The sequence below is a fragment of the Schistocerca serialis genome, chromosome 4, assembly GCF_023864345.2.
Source record: "Schistocerca serialis cubense isolate TAMUIC-IGC-003099 chromosome 4, iqSchSeri2.2, whole genome shotgun sequence".
Lineage (NCBI taxonomy): Eukaryota > Metazoa > Arthropoda > Insecta > Orthoptera > Acrididae > Schistocerca > Schistocerca serialis.
This window is the reverse complement of record NC_064641.1, coordinates 47812187-47827102: the sequence shown is the minus strand read 5'-3', so window position 1 is coordinate 47827102 and position 14916 is coordinate 47812187. Positions and strand designations below refer to the sequence as shown.

General features: G+C 43.6%; 1 protein-coding gene across 1 annotated transcript in view; it reads left to right on the top strand.

Annotated features, from left to right (window-relative positions):
• The window catches only part of LOC126474221 (cytochrome P450 4g15-like), an 83770-nt gene that overhangs the window by 49190 nt on the left and 19664 nt on the right, over nt 1-14916 (top strand). The window contains exon 4 of the mRNA XM_050101685.1: nt 4830-5198. Coding sequence (XP_049957642.1) covers nt 4830-5198 — 369 coding nt within the window. The remainder of the gene's footprint in view (nt 1-4829; nt 5199-14916) is intronic.

Here is a 14916-nt window from a genome sequence, read left to right as displayed (position 1 = left end):
TTATTAATATCACGAGAATGTTCATTCAGAATCCACACACAATGATGTCGTAAATATTTTTCTGAATAAAATATATGCGTGGATATTACACAGTGTAGCTAGGTGGTAGTGAAAATTATATCAGAAAAACGAAAACATTATGGAAGATAAATGGCTTCGTGCTGGCCACATCTCTGTGGACGCAAATATGGTCCACGCTTACCACTCTAACAGGGTGTATACGACCCGGGACAACCGGGAGATCCGGGAAAAACCTGGGAATTTTATCACCCGGGAGAAAACCGGGAAAAACCAGAGAATTTTTCGTTGTTTTAGTTTTCAGTTAAATTTTTGTAATTTTGACTGGTAAGAATCTATACTCTAACAAAGGATATTACTGTAACCCGCTACTGCAGAATAATACTGCAACAATAAAACGTGAACGAGAAAAAAAAGAAAATAAAACATAAATTGCAAAGGAAATGTGCCATATACAACAACAAAACACAGTGCTCACACAAGCGTTTGCCAACTGCAAAATGTGTCAAAGGCTTTAGGAAGACTATGCAATGCTTCATAACAACAAATTGCCTCCGATGAACGTGACGTCAGAACTGTTTACAGATTCGTTTTAGCAGTTACGAGCGGGCTCATGCGCATGCGCAGTTGAGTGGCATATGAGTAGTACCTTCTCCCGTTTCTGGCTAAAGAAATGTGGCTGTTGGCTGTGTAAGCAGTCGCAGCAAGCAGCTGCCCAGCCGGGAAAAAATTTTACTACCGCGCCCAAACTGCCAGATTTACGCATGCGCAGCGAGCCTGGATCTATGAGGGGGGAAGGGGGGGGGGCAAATTCATATTCTTGAGGAGAAAAAACCTTGTTTCGCAAAGCGCCTAGCATCCAGGGCACGTTGGTCTATCGATTACTCATATGATTTTGATGCACATCCCTGTTGTTTTTTGAACACGTTCTGTAAGTTGATTTCTGAATGAATCATAAGCCGCACGGGGTAGCCGTGCGGTCTAGGGCGACGTAATCAGATCGAGGACCCACACCAGTCTTGGGTACTATTTGTATTAACAGCTTACGCAGTATTAGGCAACGATATTTCGATTTTTCATGTAGCAAAACGTTTGACGAACTTTGATGATGTAATACATTCTGTCGCAGAAAGGAAAGCACGCCATGTAAAGCTGTAGCAAGATTAGAGAGCAAACAATGCTAGAAGCTAAGGACTGAAGAAATGTGTACTGTATTGCTTGTCTCTTGTCTTTACTGGTTTTATGTATCCTATATTTAATTTCATGCCACACAAAATAGCAAATTATTAGCTAATAGGTTGTATCACTCTCTTCAGAAGGATAAACATATTTTTTGAAAATTCGATTTTTTTTAATTGTTGACGTCGTATCTCAAACGCTAGAGAGAGAGAGAGAGAGAGAGAGAGAGAGAGAGAGAGAGAGAGAGAGAGAGGAGAGAGAGAGAGAGTGGGGGGAGGCGCCACTATCTTCTTAGTATAGTCCCGGTTCGGAAATATCGTAAATCCGTGGCTGATGCGCAGAGCAAGATGAGTTATAGTGGGTAAGTGTGTATATTTCGTGAGTTTGCTGTTTCCTCTTCCTTTACTGCTCTCACGTCAAATGACAACAAAATGAATTTCTGTAGCCGGGAGCTATAAAGTGAATTGAAATACATTCACATTATTACAGAAGGCTAATATACGTTATTAGTTTCAGATTTTATTTTATTTCCACTTTTCTGACAGCCATGCATTAATCGCCTTGTTGAACAATGAAGTTATTTTTGTCGGTTTGCTAAAGAAATTTGGTTTTTATTAGTCTTTTACGCTGAGACAGTCAATGTTAGTTCCACACTAACGGCTAATTTCAACTGCTCGCTGCATTTCGAGTGCATATTTTCACCTTCTAGCACGTATGGCATTATGCCATAATAAAGAATAAAAAATGAGTTAATACAGTACTGGTACTCCAAGAAAATTTACATCCCGAAACCCACACTGAAAATCTTAATATCAGGTCGAGGCTTACTTCATTTGTAATCTGGACATACGAATGTGCGCTTTAAGTGCGCACTTTAAATGTGCCGTGCTCTTGGAGTATCCTCTGATATCTTTTTTCTTTTATGACATAATATAAGATCTTTTAATGTTTTACACGTACGAACATATGGACTTCCTGCGTCATAGCAGCTGCCAAAGCGCTGTGGCGCCTGTTACCTGGCGCACTCTGACGACTACTGAAGCGAACCTATTTCTAACAGGTCGCGGGAAAATATTGCGAATGGTGGTTTGAAACGCGTTACTTTCAAAGTAAATTTCCTTTTACGCAGGCTGAACTATGTGCGAGAATGTACGATGAATTTCTTAAATCACAGAGCGTTTGATGACGAGCCATTTAGAAGTATTTCAAGCCCCGAAGATCAGACATTCGTCGTTACTACGCGCAAATTCATGTAGTGCTACAGGAAGCTCTCTCTCCTCTGCGGTAGCTAATTTATTTGTGGAAAACTGTGAGGACAAGTCACTGGACTCGCCTACAATTTCTACTGGCACATTTGTGTGATATATCTTAAAGTGTAACTCGCGCAAAAAGTATCAACATTATATGTGAAAGCTTAGGCCAATATTATATGTGAAAGCTTAGCTTTTCTTGTGGCAACACTACGTATATTAATTTAAAACATTAACTTTCCTGAATGACATTTTCACTCTGCAGCGGAGTGTGCGCTGATTTGAAACTTCCTGGCAGATTAAAACTGTGTGTCGGACCGAGACACGAGCTCGGGACCTTTGCCTTTCGCGGGCAGTTTTAATCTGCCAGGAAGTTTCAAATCAGCGCACACTCCGCTGCAGAGTGAAAATCGCATTCTGGAAACATCCCCCAGGCTGTGGCTAAGCCATGTCTCCGCAATATCCTTTCTTTCAGGTGTGCTATTTCTGCAAGGTTCGCAGGAGAGCTTCTGTGAAGTTTGGAAGGTAGGAGACGAGGTACTGGCGGAAGTAAAGCTGTGAGGACGGGGCGTGAGTCGTGCTTGGGTAGCTCAGTTGGTAGAGCACTTGCCCGCGAAAGGCAAAGGTCCCGAATTCGAGTCTCGGTCCGGCATACAGTTTTAATCTGCCAGGAAGTTTCATTAACTTTTCCTGTTTGTGTACCCGCGCTACTTAACAGGGATGTTGCTATTAGCTGACTACATCACGTGTTCTGTGGTCTGAATATCCACTGTCATCGGATGGCGGGATCATGTGACATGATGGCTTACAAAAGCGCATCGCAATCTCGGTTACAGTAGTGCATGCGGTGTTTGGTGGAATTCGAATTTATACTTTCGTAATACGAAAATATGCAGCGTACATTTTGGTGCACATCAAAAATTTTTCCAAATGGAGTTTTCTTCCCCGAGTTTCGTTTTCTAAAGCGCCGGGAAATTCTACGGTCGTGTATAAAAACATAACCATTCAAGGGATTGATAAGTTTCACAGTTCCGAGGGAAAATATACTGTCACTTAATAACACGGAAAAAGTGTGTTTTCATCCGGGAGAAAGTGTATTTTTAACCGGGAAATCCGGGAAAAATCCGGGATTTTTTTTCCTTCTCCGCGTATACACCCTGTCTAATGATGTAAGAGAGCAGAAGATGGCTGCAGTAATGGCTGAGAATTCTAAGTTCAGTCCTGGCATCTGAGTTCCGCTCCAAGTAGGAGACATCTCACTCTGCAGCTCTAAGATGGACACCACACCCTATGATGCTACACTTACTTTACAAGCAAGGCCCCTCCATGACACCCTAAGGAAAGTGCATTCTTAGTCTCCTTTAGAAAACTTAGCTCGTTCTGTCAGATTCTGTCAGACTTCGAAGTTCTGACCAATGATGTTTTAATAAACATGCTAACAAACTCCCTACTCTTAAGAATTTTGCCATGGTAGGCAATGAAGCATGTTTCTCCGTTGACGTGGGTGGAAGGCAGACAATCAGAAAATCTCAACTACGTAACAAATTTCTAGTTATGGCCAGTGAGATGATGTCCACAAATACACACATGGGGACTCTCCCCCTCTACCAAAATAATTACTATGAGCCAATCGGGGATCTCTTTATTAAATTATGAACAAAAATTCTAGCTGATCTCCTCTGCGCCTAATGGGTAGATCCCACACTAGGAGCTTCATGTTTTTTTCCTATCATTCAGATCTTATTTGCAAAGTGGATTATTTCCGCTTTATGCACAATGAAGCTTTGTAATGAGTTGTGCTACCCTCGCTAATCTCGCCTGCAGTGTTTGGTTGGCGGAGTGCTCTTCCCTGCATTTACCTGGCTGAGACTTTGGATTTCAGCAGAAACATTTTTACGAACCTTGTGATTGCCCTAGTGTCGCTCACCTTTAGATCGACAGCTTAAAGCCCCAGGCAGCACATTACAAGACTACTTCACATACCAAAAGGAAAAGCGATAGACCTAATTAAAATTGTTGTCACTGGCGTTTGTGATAATTGCTATCATTTTCCATACAGCGTTAGTGAATTGATTTACTAATTACATCTGCATATTGGATTAGTAAACAGATTACGGGACAGTTTTGGGAAAAACAGCCATGTAACATACGAAAACCATCTGGCAGACGAAAACGCCGCAGATCGCGATATTGTTATAACGATTGTATGAACGAAATGATGGAGGATCGTGACGTGTTCATGGTCGGCGCCCTGAATGGAGACGTTTGGCAGAAGATGACAGGAAGACAATAAAATGCTGTTTTAACTGATCTCTGTATTAATGAATCCTGTGCAAGAATTAATTGTTTTGAAGGCGCTGATCTGTGCCTTCGGTGTTGCAGCGCATAGTGTTCCGGCCGTGGCTGCAGGTGGTCTGCATGGTGTCGACTGCGCTGGGCGCGCGCTGGCTGCGGGAGCGCGAGGGCCAGATCCACCGGCTGGTGGCGCGCGGCATCGCCTACAAGAGGCAGCACCCCGGCGGCGACCGGGAGCCGGCCAATAGGCGGCCGCTGGCCGAGGTGCTCATCGCGCCGCACGGCCAGCTGCTGCTGTCGCCGCAGGAGGTCCACGACGAGGTGTGTACGTCACACGTCTGCCAGCTGGGTCCGGTACCTTCGGCGCACCAGTTACAGGGCGACAGTGCCAGTGCAGTGTTGGCATTTCGGCGCTCAGCCACTGCACGGTCGCGATTAGTACTGGGTGCTTATACGGTAATTAAATTGCAGCTACTCACAAGGGAACCTCCCCATCGCAACCCCCTCAGATTTAGTTATAATTTGGCACAGTGGATAGGCCTTGGAAAACTGAACACAGATGAATCGACAAAACAGGAGAAGTTGTGTGGAACTATGAAAAAAATAAGCAAAATATACAAACTGAGTAGTCCATGGGCAACATAGGCAACATCAAGGATATTATCGACGCAAGAGCGCTGTGGTTCCGTGGTTAGTGTGAGAGGCTGCGGAGGGAGAGGTCCTTGGTTCAAGTCTTCCCTCGAGCGTAAGTTTACTTTCTTTTCTTTTTTTCGCAAAGTTATGATCTTTCCTACTTGATCCTCTGCTCCCTTCGCTACTTCGTCCCTCAAAGCTACCCATTCTGCTTCTACTGTATTTCTTTCCCCCATTCCTGTCAATTGTTCCCTTATGCTCTCCCTGAAACTCTGTACAATCTCTGGTTCTTTCAGTTTATCCACGTCCCATCTCCTTAAATTCCCACCTTTTTGCAGTTTCTTCAGTTTTAATCTACAGGTCATAACCAATAGATTGTGGTCAGAGTCCACATCTGCCCCTGGAAATGTCTTACAATTTAAAACCTGGTTCCTAAATCTCTGTCTTACCATTATATAATCTATCTGACGAGGGCTAGTAGAAATCCTTGGGTAACAGAAGAAATATCGAATTTAATTGATGAAAGGAGAAAATATAAAAATGCAGTAAATGAAGCAGGCAAAAAGGAATACAAACGTCTCAAAAATGAGATCGACAGGAAGTGCAAAATGGCTAAGCAGGGATGGCTAGAGGACAAATGTAAGGATGTAGAGGCCTATCTCACTAGGGGTAAGATAGATACTGCCTACAGGAAAATTAAAGAGACCTTTGGAGATAAGAGAACGACTTGCATGAATATCAAGAGCTCAGATGGAAACCCAGTTCTAAGCAAAGAAGGGAAAGCAGAAAGGTGGAAGGAGTATATAGAGGATCTATACAAGGGCGGTGTACTTGAGGACAATATTATGGAAATGGAAGAAGATGTAGATGAAGATGAAATGGGAGATATGACACTGCGTGGAGAGTTTGACAGAGCACTGAAAGACCTGAGTCGAAACAAGGCCCCGGGAGTAGACAACATTCCATTGGAACTACTGACGGCCTTGGGAGAGCCAGTCCCGACAAAACTCTACCATCTGGTGAGCAAGATGTATGAAACAGGCGAAATACTCTCAGACTTCAAGAAGAATATAATAATTCCAATCCCAAAGAAAGCAGGTGTTGACAGATGTGAAAATTACCGAACTATCAGTTTAATAAGTCACAGCTGCAAAATACTAACACGAATTCTTTACAGACGAGTGGAAAAACTAGTAGAAGCCAACCTCGGGGAAGATCAGTTTGGATTCCGTAGAAATGTTGGAACACGTGAGGCAATACTGACCTTACGACTTATCTTAGATGAAAGATTAAGGAAAGGCAAACCTACGTTTCTAGCATTGGTAGACTTAGAGAAAGCTTTTGACAATGTTGATTGGAATACTCTCTTTCATATTCTGTAGGTGGCAGGGGTAAAATACAGGGAGCGAAAGGCTATTTACAATTTGTACAGAAACCAGATGGCAGTTATAAGAGTCGAGGGACATGAAAGGGAAGCAGTGGTTGGGAAGGGAGTAAGACAGGGTTGTAGCCTCTCCCCGATGTTGTTCAATCTGTATATTGAGCAAGCAGTAAAGGAAACAAAAGAAAAATTCTGAGTAGGTATTAAAATTCATGGAGAAGAAATAAAAACTTTGAGGTTCGCTGATGACATTGTAATTCTGTCAGAGACGGCAAAGGACTTGGAAGAGCAGTTGAATGGAATGGACAGTGTCTTGAAAGGAGGATATAAGATGAACATCAACAAAAGCAATACAAGGATAATGGAATGCAGTCTAATTAAGTCGGGTGATGCTGAGGGAATTAGATTAGGAAATGAGGCACTTAAAGTAGTAAAGGAGTTTTGCTATTTGGGGAGCAAAATAACTGATGATGGTCGAAGTAGAGAGGATATAAAATGTAGGCTGGCAATGGCAAGGAAAGTGCTTGTGAAGAAGAGAAAAGTTGTTAACATCCAGTATTGATTTAAGTGTCAGAAAGTCATTTCTGAAACTAATGAGGAAATATTGAATAGGATTGGGGAGAAGAGAAGTTTGTGGCACAACTTGACCAGAAGAAGGGATCGGTTGGTAGGACATGTTCTGAAGCATCAAGGGATCATCAATTTAGTATTGGAGGGCAGCGTGGAGGGTAAAAATCGTAGAGGGAGACCAAGAGATGAATACACTAAGCAGATTCAGAAGGATGTAGGTTGCAGTAGGTACTGGGAGATGAAAAAGCTTGCACAGGATAGAGTAGCATGGAGAGCTGCATCAAACCAGTCTCAGGACTGAAGACCACAACAACAACAATGATCTTTCCGTTCGTTCATTGACGTCTCTGTTCACTGTAATAAGTTCAGTGTATGTGTTTTGCTACCGCACCGCAAAACCCCTCTATTAGTAGACGAAAGGACATGCCTCTCCAATGGAACCGAAAACATTTGATCGCAAGATCTTAGGTCAACCGATTCCTCCACAGGAAAACACGTCTGATATATTCTATACGACACTGGTGACGGCATGTGCGTCACATGATAGGAATATGTTGTCGACCCACCTAATTTGCACACTTGGCGAATGGGTAAAAAGATTCTTCTACCTTGCCCGATTTGGTTTTCTTGTGAATGTGATAATCACTCCCAAAAAAGTGATGAAAACATAAGAGTGTGTCACATAAACTGCAACAAATGAATGCAACAGTTTCACAGTCGCACATTTTTCTCTGTGCTCTGTCAAAACATAAGTTTTTAACGTTTTCAAATTTTTCTGTGTGTAGACCGTCAAATCCTGTTTATGTCCAAGCAAATCTGAACATGTCCTGGAATTTTGGAGAGCGAAGTTGATTATGTGTGGGTGCCTGAACTCTGATAATTGTCTGAAAATAAAAAATTAAAATATTCACTCGAGGGAAGGCTTGAACCAAGGACCTTTCGCTCCGTAGCTGCTCACGCTAACTACAGGACCACGGCGCATCTGAGCTCACTTTATCCTAAACGTAGCCTATCTTGCGCGTGGACTACTCAGTTTGTATATTTTGCTTATTTTTTCATAGTCCCACACAACTTCTTCCTGTTTCTTCGATTGATCTGTGTTCGTTTTTCAAGGATTATTCACTGTGCCAACTTATAACTAAATCTGAGGGGGGTGCGATGGGGAGGTTCCCTTGTCAGGAAGGTCTAATGTGGGCTGAAATTATACGAGGGCCGTTTGAAAAGTCCGTGCAAAAATAAAAACTGATTACGTGTTTTGGGTAAACCTTTTTTTACTTTTCGACATAGTCTCCTTCTAGACTTATACACTTCATACAACGCTGTTCCAATTTGTTGATCCCTTCCGAATAATAGGAATTGTCCAAGTCTGCAAAATAGCTATTAGTTGCTGCAATCACCTCATCGTTTGAATAAAATCTTTGTCCCGCCAGTCGTTTCTTCAAATTGGTGAACAAAGAGTAGTCCTAAGCAGACAAGTCTAGAGAATAGGGGGGGATGTGAAACGAGTTGGAATCCTATTACCATTAATTTTGCGACCACAACTACTGAGGTGTGTGCTGCTGCATTGTCGTGATGGAAAAGGACTTTTTTGCGATCCAATCGCCGGCGTTTTTCTTGCAGCTCGGTTTTCAAACGGTCCAATAACGATGAATAATATGCCCCTGTAATAGTTTTACCCTTTTCCAGATAGTCGATGAGGATTATCCCTTGTGAATCCCAAAAGACAGTCGCCATAACCTTTCCAGCTGAAGGAATGGTGTTCGCCTTTTTTGGTCCAGATTCTCCCTTGATAACCCAATGTTTAGATCGTTGTTTGGTCTCAGGAGTACAGCAATGTTGTTGTGTACATAGCTCCGCGTAGTCAGCGTGTACACAACTTTCCCACTAGAGCGCGCCCCGCTGAGCACAACAGCGCAGGCGCAGCTCTCGCCCGTATCCGCACTACGGCTCTGCCTTAGAGACGGACCAAATTCTGCTTCCGCCGATCCGCATATTAATATGTAACGCAGCCAATGAGATTGCTGATAACGTAGAACCTTTTCACCTCGCGGATCACACTTGCGCAGTGATACCTGAACACGCGAGGTATTATAATGTGTGTACAGACCTCTGGTAAGCCAGTCTGCATCCGTCTGTACCAGTCTATAGTCAAGTTTCAGTCTGCGCCTAATAAGATTACCATATTCCTGTACATAGCTATGAAGATAAATGAATAGACACTTTGTCAAGTATCAGAGATATGTGAGAATAAGATTAACTTACCAAGACCAAAGGAACTTCAGATTGTCAATTGTAAACAGCATCCAGAATAAAGTTACGTAATGTTTATGCTTTTTATTATTTTAATAAATGTGTGTGGAAATTAATCAAGTTCTGTTTAAAATTGGTCGCCGTCAATCTGCTACTCTAAGTGTGCAAGTGGCATTTCTATCGTCTAACCTAATGGCAGAAGATAAACACGCCACGATAAGACCAAGAGACATATTGCTGACACTCGCCTACTTCGTTAGAGCGACAAGTCAAATAATCTGATGGTGTGTGTACCGAAGGTCTTACAGTACGCACACCACAAATGTACCCATGTTTCATCCACAGTGACGAAACGACGGTTAAAGTCCTGCAGATTCTTCCTGAACAGCTGCAAATAATCCTTGCAACACTTCACACGATTCCGTTTTTGGTCAAGCGTGAGCAATCGCGGAACCCATTTTGTGGATAGCTTTCTCATGTACAAATGTTTATGCAAAATATTATGTACCCGTTCATTTGAGGTACCCACAGCACTAGCAATCTCACGATCTTAACTCTTCTGTCATCCATCACCATATCATGGATTTTATCAATGATTTCTGGAGTCGTAACCTCCAGAACGTTCAGCATCACTTGTGCCCATGTGGCCACTACGAAAATTTTGAAACCACTTTTAAACTGTTATAATCAAAAGTGCAGAGTTACCGTAATATTTATCAAGCTTCTCTTTAGTCTCCTGAGGCGTTTTGCCTTTTATAAAGTAATATTTCATCACCACAAGAAATTCTTTTTCGTCCATATTTTGACAATCATTCGACTTCCTTGATTCACACGAATGCCAGACACAAAGAAATAGACCAATGTGGCTCAAACTTGGTGTGCGTTCTTTCCAAAGATGCTACTAACTACAGGTGATCTCGATACGTGCCGGTGGTGCCATCTCTCGGACTTTGCGCGGACTTTCCAAACGCTCGTCATACTATGGCAGCGAAGCGTTGTAGATATGCTAATGCGTTAATTTGGAATCAATTTACGCTGGAAAAAATTAGTTCCAGTTTTAGCCACCAGGTACAAATCTGGTGCTGTACAGCATCTCGTCGACATCTCCAGTGCTCATAGCGAACGAATTGTGTAAGCGGCACATAATAAAAAATCAATATTATGCGTTTCTCACTTGTTTGATCTTTTCTGCCCACATCCCCTTCCTAATCCATTACATATGGAAACATTTCTGTACGTGTTTCTTGCATTCACAATACCAGATTTGCATCTGGTGGCCGAAGTTTGACCAATTATTTTTTCAGCTTAAATCGGTACCGCATTAACGCATTAGAATATCTACCGAGCTTCGCTGCCATACGATAATTGCAGCGCACACTGTACCTCTGTGACTAGCTGCACATTAATTATAACCAGCCGGTACTAGCTAGGTAATGTAGGGCTTGCCTCTGCGCTGAACCACCCCTCTCAGCAGAGTGAGCAGATACGAGCAAGTGCAGCAAACAGGTAGGAGAGGGACCGCGATCTCTACGAAGTGGTCGCTGGACAAACGGTATCTTCAGAAATAAATGCACCAGCAGGATCGTATTCAGGAGCTATTGGCCCCCTAGGCTGGACCTGTGTGGAAATGTGTGAAATCTTATGGGACTTAACTGCTAAGGTCACCAGTCCCTAAGCTTACTGTGTGGAAATTCCTTCACAAAACAAAACGAAGTAAATATTCTAGAATTCGAATGTAGAACAAACGTCAACATGAATAGCTTAAAAGTAGATATCCGCTGTGCAGCGAAGCAGCTTAAAACACTTAAGAAAAGCAAGGCTTCCGGCCAGATTGTATAGCAGTCAGCTTCCTTCCAGAGTGTGCTGACACAATATCTCCATACTTAGCAGTCATATACAACCGCTAGCTCCTAGGGAGATCCGTACCCAAAGACTTGAGAGTCGCACAAATCACAGCAATAACCAAGAAATAAAGTAGGAGTAATTCGTTGAATTACAGTCTGATATCACTAACGTCGATTAACAGTAGGACTTTGGAGCATATGCTGAGCTCTAACATTATGAATCACATCCGAAGAAAATGATCTATTGACAGATAGCCAACACGGATTCTGAAAATATCGTTCTTGTGAAACACAGCTGGGTCTTTCTTTATTCCCACGAAGTTCCTGATCAACGTAAACGATGTAGGAGACAATCTGAGCAGCCCTCTTAGATTGTTTGCAGACGATGCTGTCATTTACCGTCATGTAAAGTCATCAGATGATCAAAACTAATTGCAAAATGATTCAAACAAGATATCTGTATTGTACAAAGAGTGGAAATTGGCTCTAAATTATGAAAGTGTGAAGTCATCCTCATGACAACTACAAAGAAACCGTTACACTTCAGTTACGCAATAAATCACATAAATCTAAAGGCTGGAAACTCAACTAAATAATTAGGGATTACAATTACGAATAACTTAAATTGGAACGATCAAATAGATGTTGTGGTGAAAGCAAAACAAAGACTGCGAATCATCGGCAGAACACTTAGAAAAGGTAAAAGCGTGCTAAAGGGACTGCTTACACTATGCTTCTCCGCCCTCTTCCGGAGTTCTGTTGTGCGGAGTGGGATCAGCATCGGATAGTATTCACAGACGACATTGATAAGGTTCAAAGAAGGGCTGCTTGTTTTGTATTACTGAGAAACAAGAGAGGGAGTGTCACGGAAATCAGACACGAACAGGGAAGGCAGTCACTGAAACAAAGGCCTTTTTTGCTGCAGCAGGAACTTTCTCATTAAATTTCAATCACCAACTTTCCCCTCAGAGTGTGAAAATATTTTGTTGGCGCCCACCTACGTAGGGAGAAATGATCATCATAATAAAGTAAGAGAAATCAGAGCTCGCAAGGAAAGATTTAAGAGTTTGTTTTTCCCGCGCACTGTTCGAGAGTGGAACGGTAGAGAAGTAGCTTAAAGGTCGTTAGATGAACTCTCTGCCAGGCACTTGATTGTGAATTGCTGAGCATTCGTGCCATTAAAACTGCTACACCACGAAGATGACAGGAAGAACATCCTGTGATATGCAAATGATTAGCTTTTCAGAGCATTCACACAAGTTTGGCGCCGGTGGCGACACCTACAACGTGCTGACATGAGGAAAGTTTCCAACCGATTTCTCATACGCAAACAGCAGTTCACCGGCGTTGCCTGGTGAAACGTTGTTGTGATGCCTCGTGTAAGGAGGAGAAATGCGTACCATCACGTTTCCGACTTTGCAAAAGGTCCGATTGTAGCCTATCGCGATTGCGGTTTATCGTATCGCGACATTGCTGCTCGCGTTGGTCGAGATCCAATGACTGTTAACAGAATATGGAATCGGTGGGTTCAGGATGGTAATACGGAACGCCGTGCTGGATCCCAACGGCCTCGTATCACTAGCAGTCGAGATGACAAGCATCTTATCCGCATGGTTGTAACGGATTGTGCAGCCATGTCTCGATCCCTGAATCAACAGATGGGAACGTTTGCAAGACAACAAGCATCTGCACCAACAGTTCGACGACGTTTGCAGCATTATGGACTATCAGCTTGGAGACCATGGCTGCGGTTACCCTTGACGCTGCATCACAGACAGGAGCGCCTGCGATGGTGTACTCAACGACGAACCTGAGTGCACGAATGGCAAAACGTCATTTTATCGGATGAATCCAGGTTCTGTTTACAGCATCATGATGGTCGCATCCGTGTTGGGCGACATCGCGATGAACGCACATTGGAAGTGTGTATTAGTCATCGCCATACTGGCGTATCACCCGGCGTGATGGTATGGGGTGCTATTGTTTACACGTCTCGGTCACCTCTTGTTCGCATTTACAGCACTTTGAACAGTGGACGTTACATTTCAGATGTGTTACGACCCGTGGCTCTACCCTTCATTCGATCCCTGCAAAACCCTACATTTCAGCAGGATAATGCACGACTGCATGTTGCAGGTCCTGTACGGACCTTTCTGGATACAGAAAATGTTCGACTGCTGCCCTGGCCAGCTCATTCTCGAGATCTCTCACCAACTGAAAACGTCTGGTCAATGGTGGCCGAGCAACTGGCTCGTCACAATACGCCAGTCACTCTTGATGAACTGTTGTATCGTGTTGAAGCTACATGGGCAGCTGTACCTGTACACGCCATCCATGCTCTGTTTGACTCAATGCCCAAGCGTATCAAGGCCGATATTACGGCCAGAGGTGGTTGTTCTGGGTACTGATTTCTCGGGATCTATGCACCCAAATTGCGTGAAAATGTAATCACATGTCAGTTCTAGTATAATATATTTGTCCAATGAATACCAGTTTATCATCTGCATTTCTTCTTGGTGTAGCAATTTTAATGGCCAGTGGTGTAGTTTGTGTGAGACAGGATTATCAGCAAGTTACAGTCTGAAAGCCGCCTCGCCGTTGGCGACCATTTGGCCGGCTCATCGATTAGGACAATATGCAGACGAGCGGGCATCCGGATGTAACGGTGGCCTCATGTTTTGGTCTGCATGGGAACAAGAGGGCAGACACACTCATCGTCAATGTTCCGGTTGAACACGTCTGACCGCTACAAATTATGGTCGCCGTATTGTGTATCAGGCAGATCATAAGCCCTTTATATCATCACCTGCCTTTTGAGGACAATTCCCCGTAACATTCCGTATCATCGCACACCATTGGTCGGAGAGTAGCAGCAGACGGACTTGTGAATTACTGTTCCACGCTTGGGCTGCCGCGAAAAACACAACACAAACGGCTGCATTTGGGGTGATGCTGTACACGGAAGCACAGACTGCTGAGGAATAGCATGTTCAGCCATGAATCGCGTTTCTCTACTACCTCGGATGAGTATCGGCTTGTTTGGTAGCGACCTGAGGAGAAGTCCCATTTCTTCAATGTCTTCAAAAATGGTTCAAATGGCTCTGAGCACTATTGGACTTAACATCTGAGGTCATCAGCCCCCTAACCGAACTAAGGACATCACACACATCCATGCCCGAGGCAGGATTCGAACCTGCGACCGTAGCGGTCGCGCGGTTCCAGATTGAAGTGCCTAGAACCGTTCGGCGACATCTGCCGGCTCAGTGTCCTAACGTTATTTCTTCATAATGGTATGCGTGTGTGTGTGTGTGTGTGTGTGTGTGTGTGTGTGTGTGTGTGTGTCGAGGGGGAGGGGAGGCGCGGGGAGGGAGCATTGGGTATGAGTTTAGGTCACGGATGGTAGCGACTGTGGGAACACATACGGACATCCTGCGTCCTCGTGCTTACCTCTCGTGCAACAGGGTAATGCTCGTTCATACATGGCAAATATCTCTGT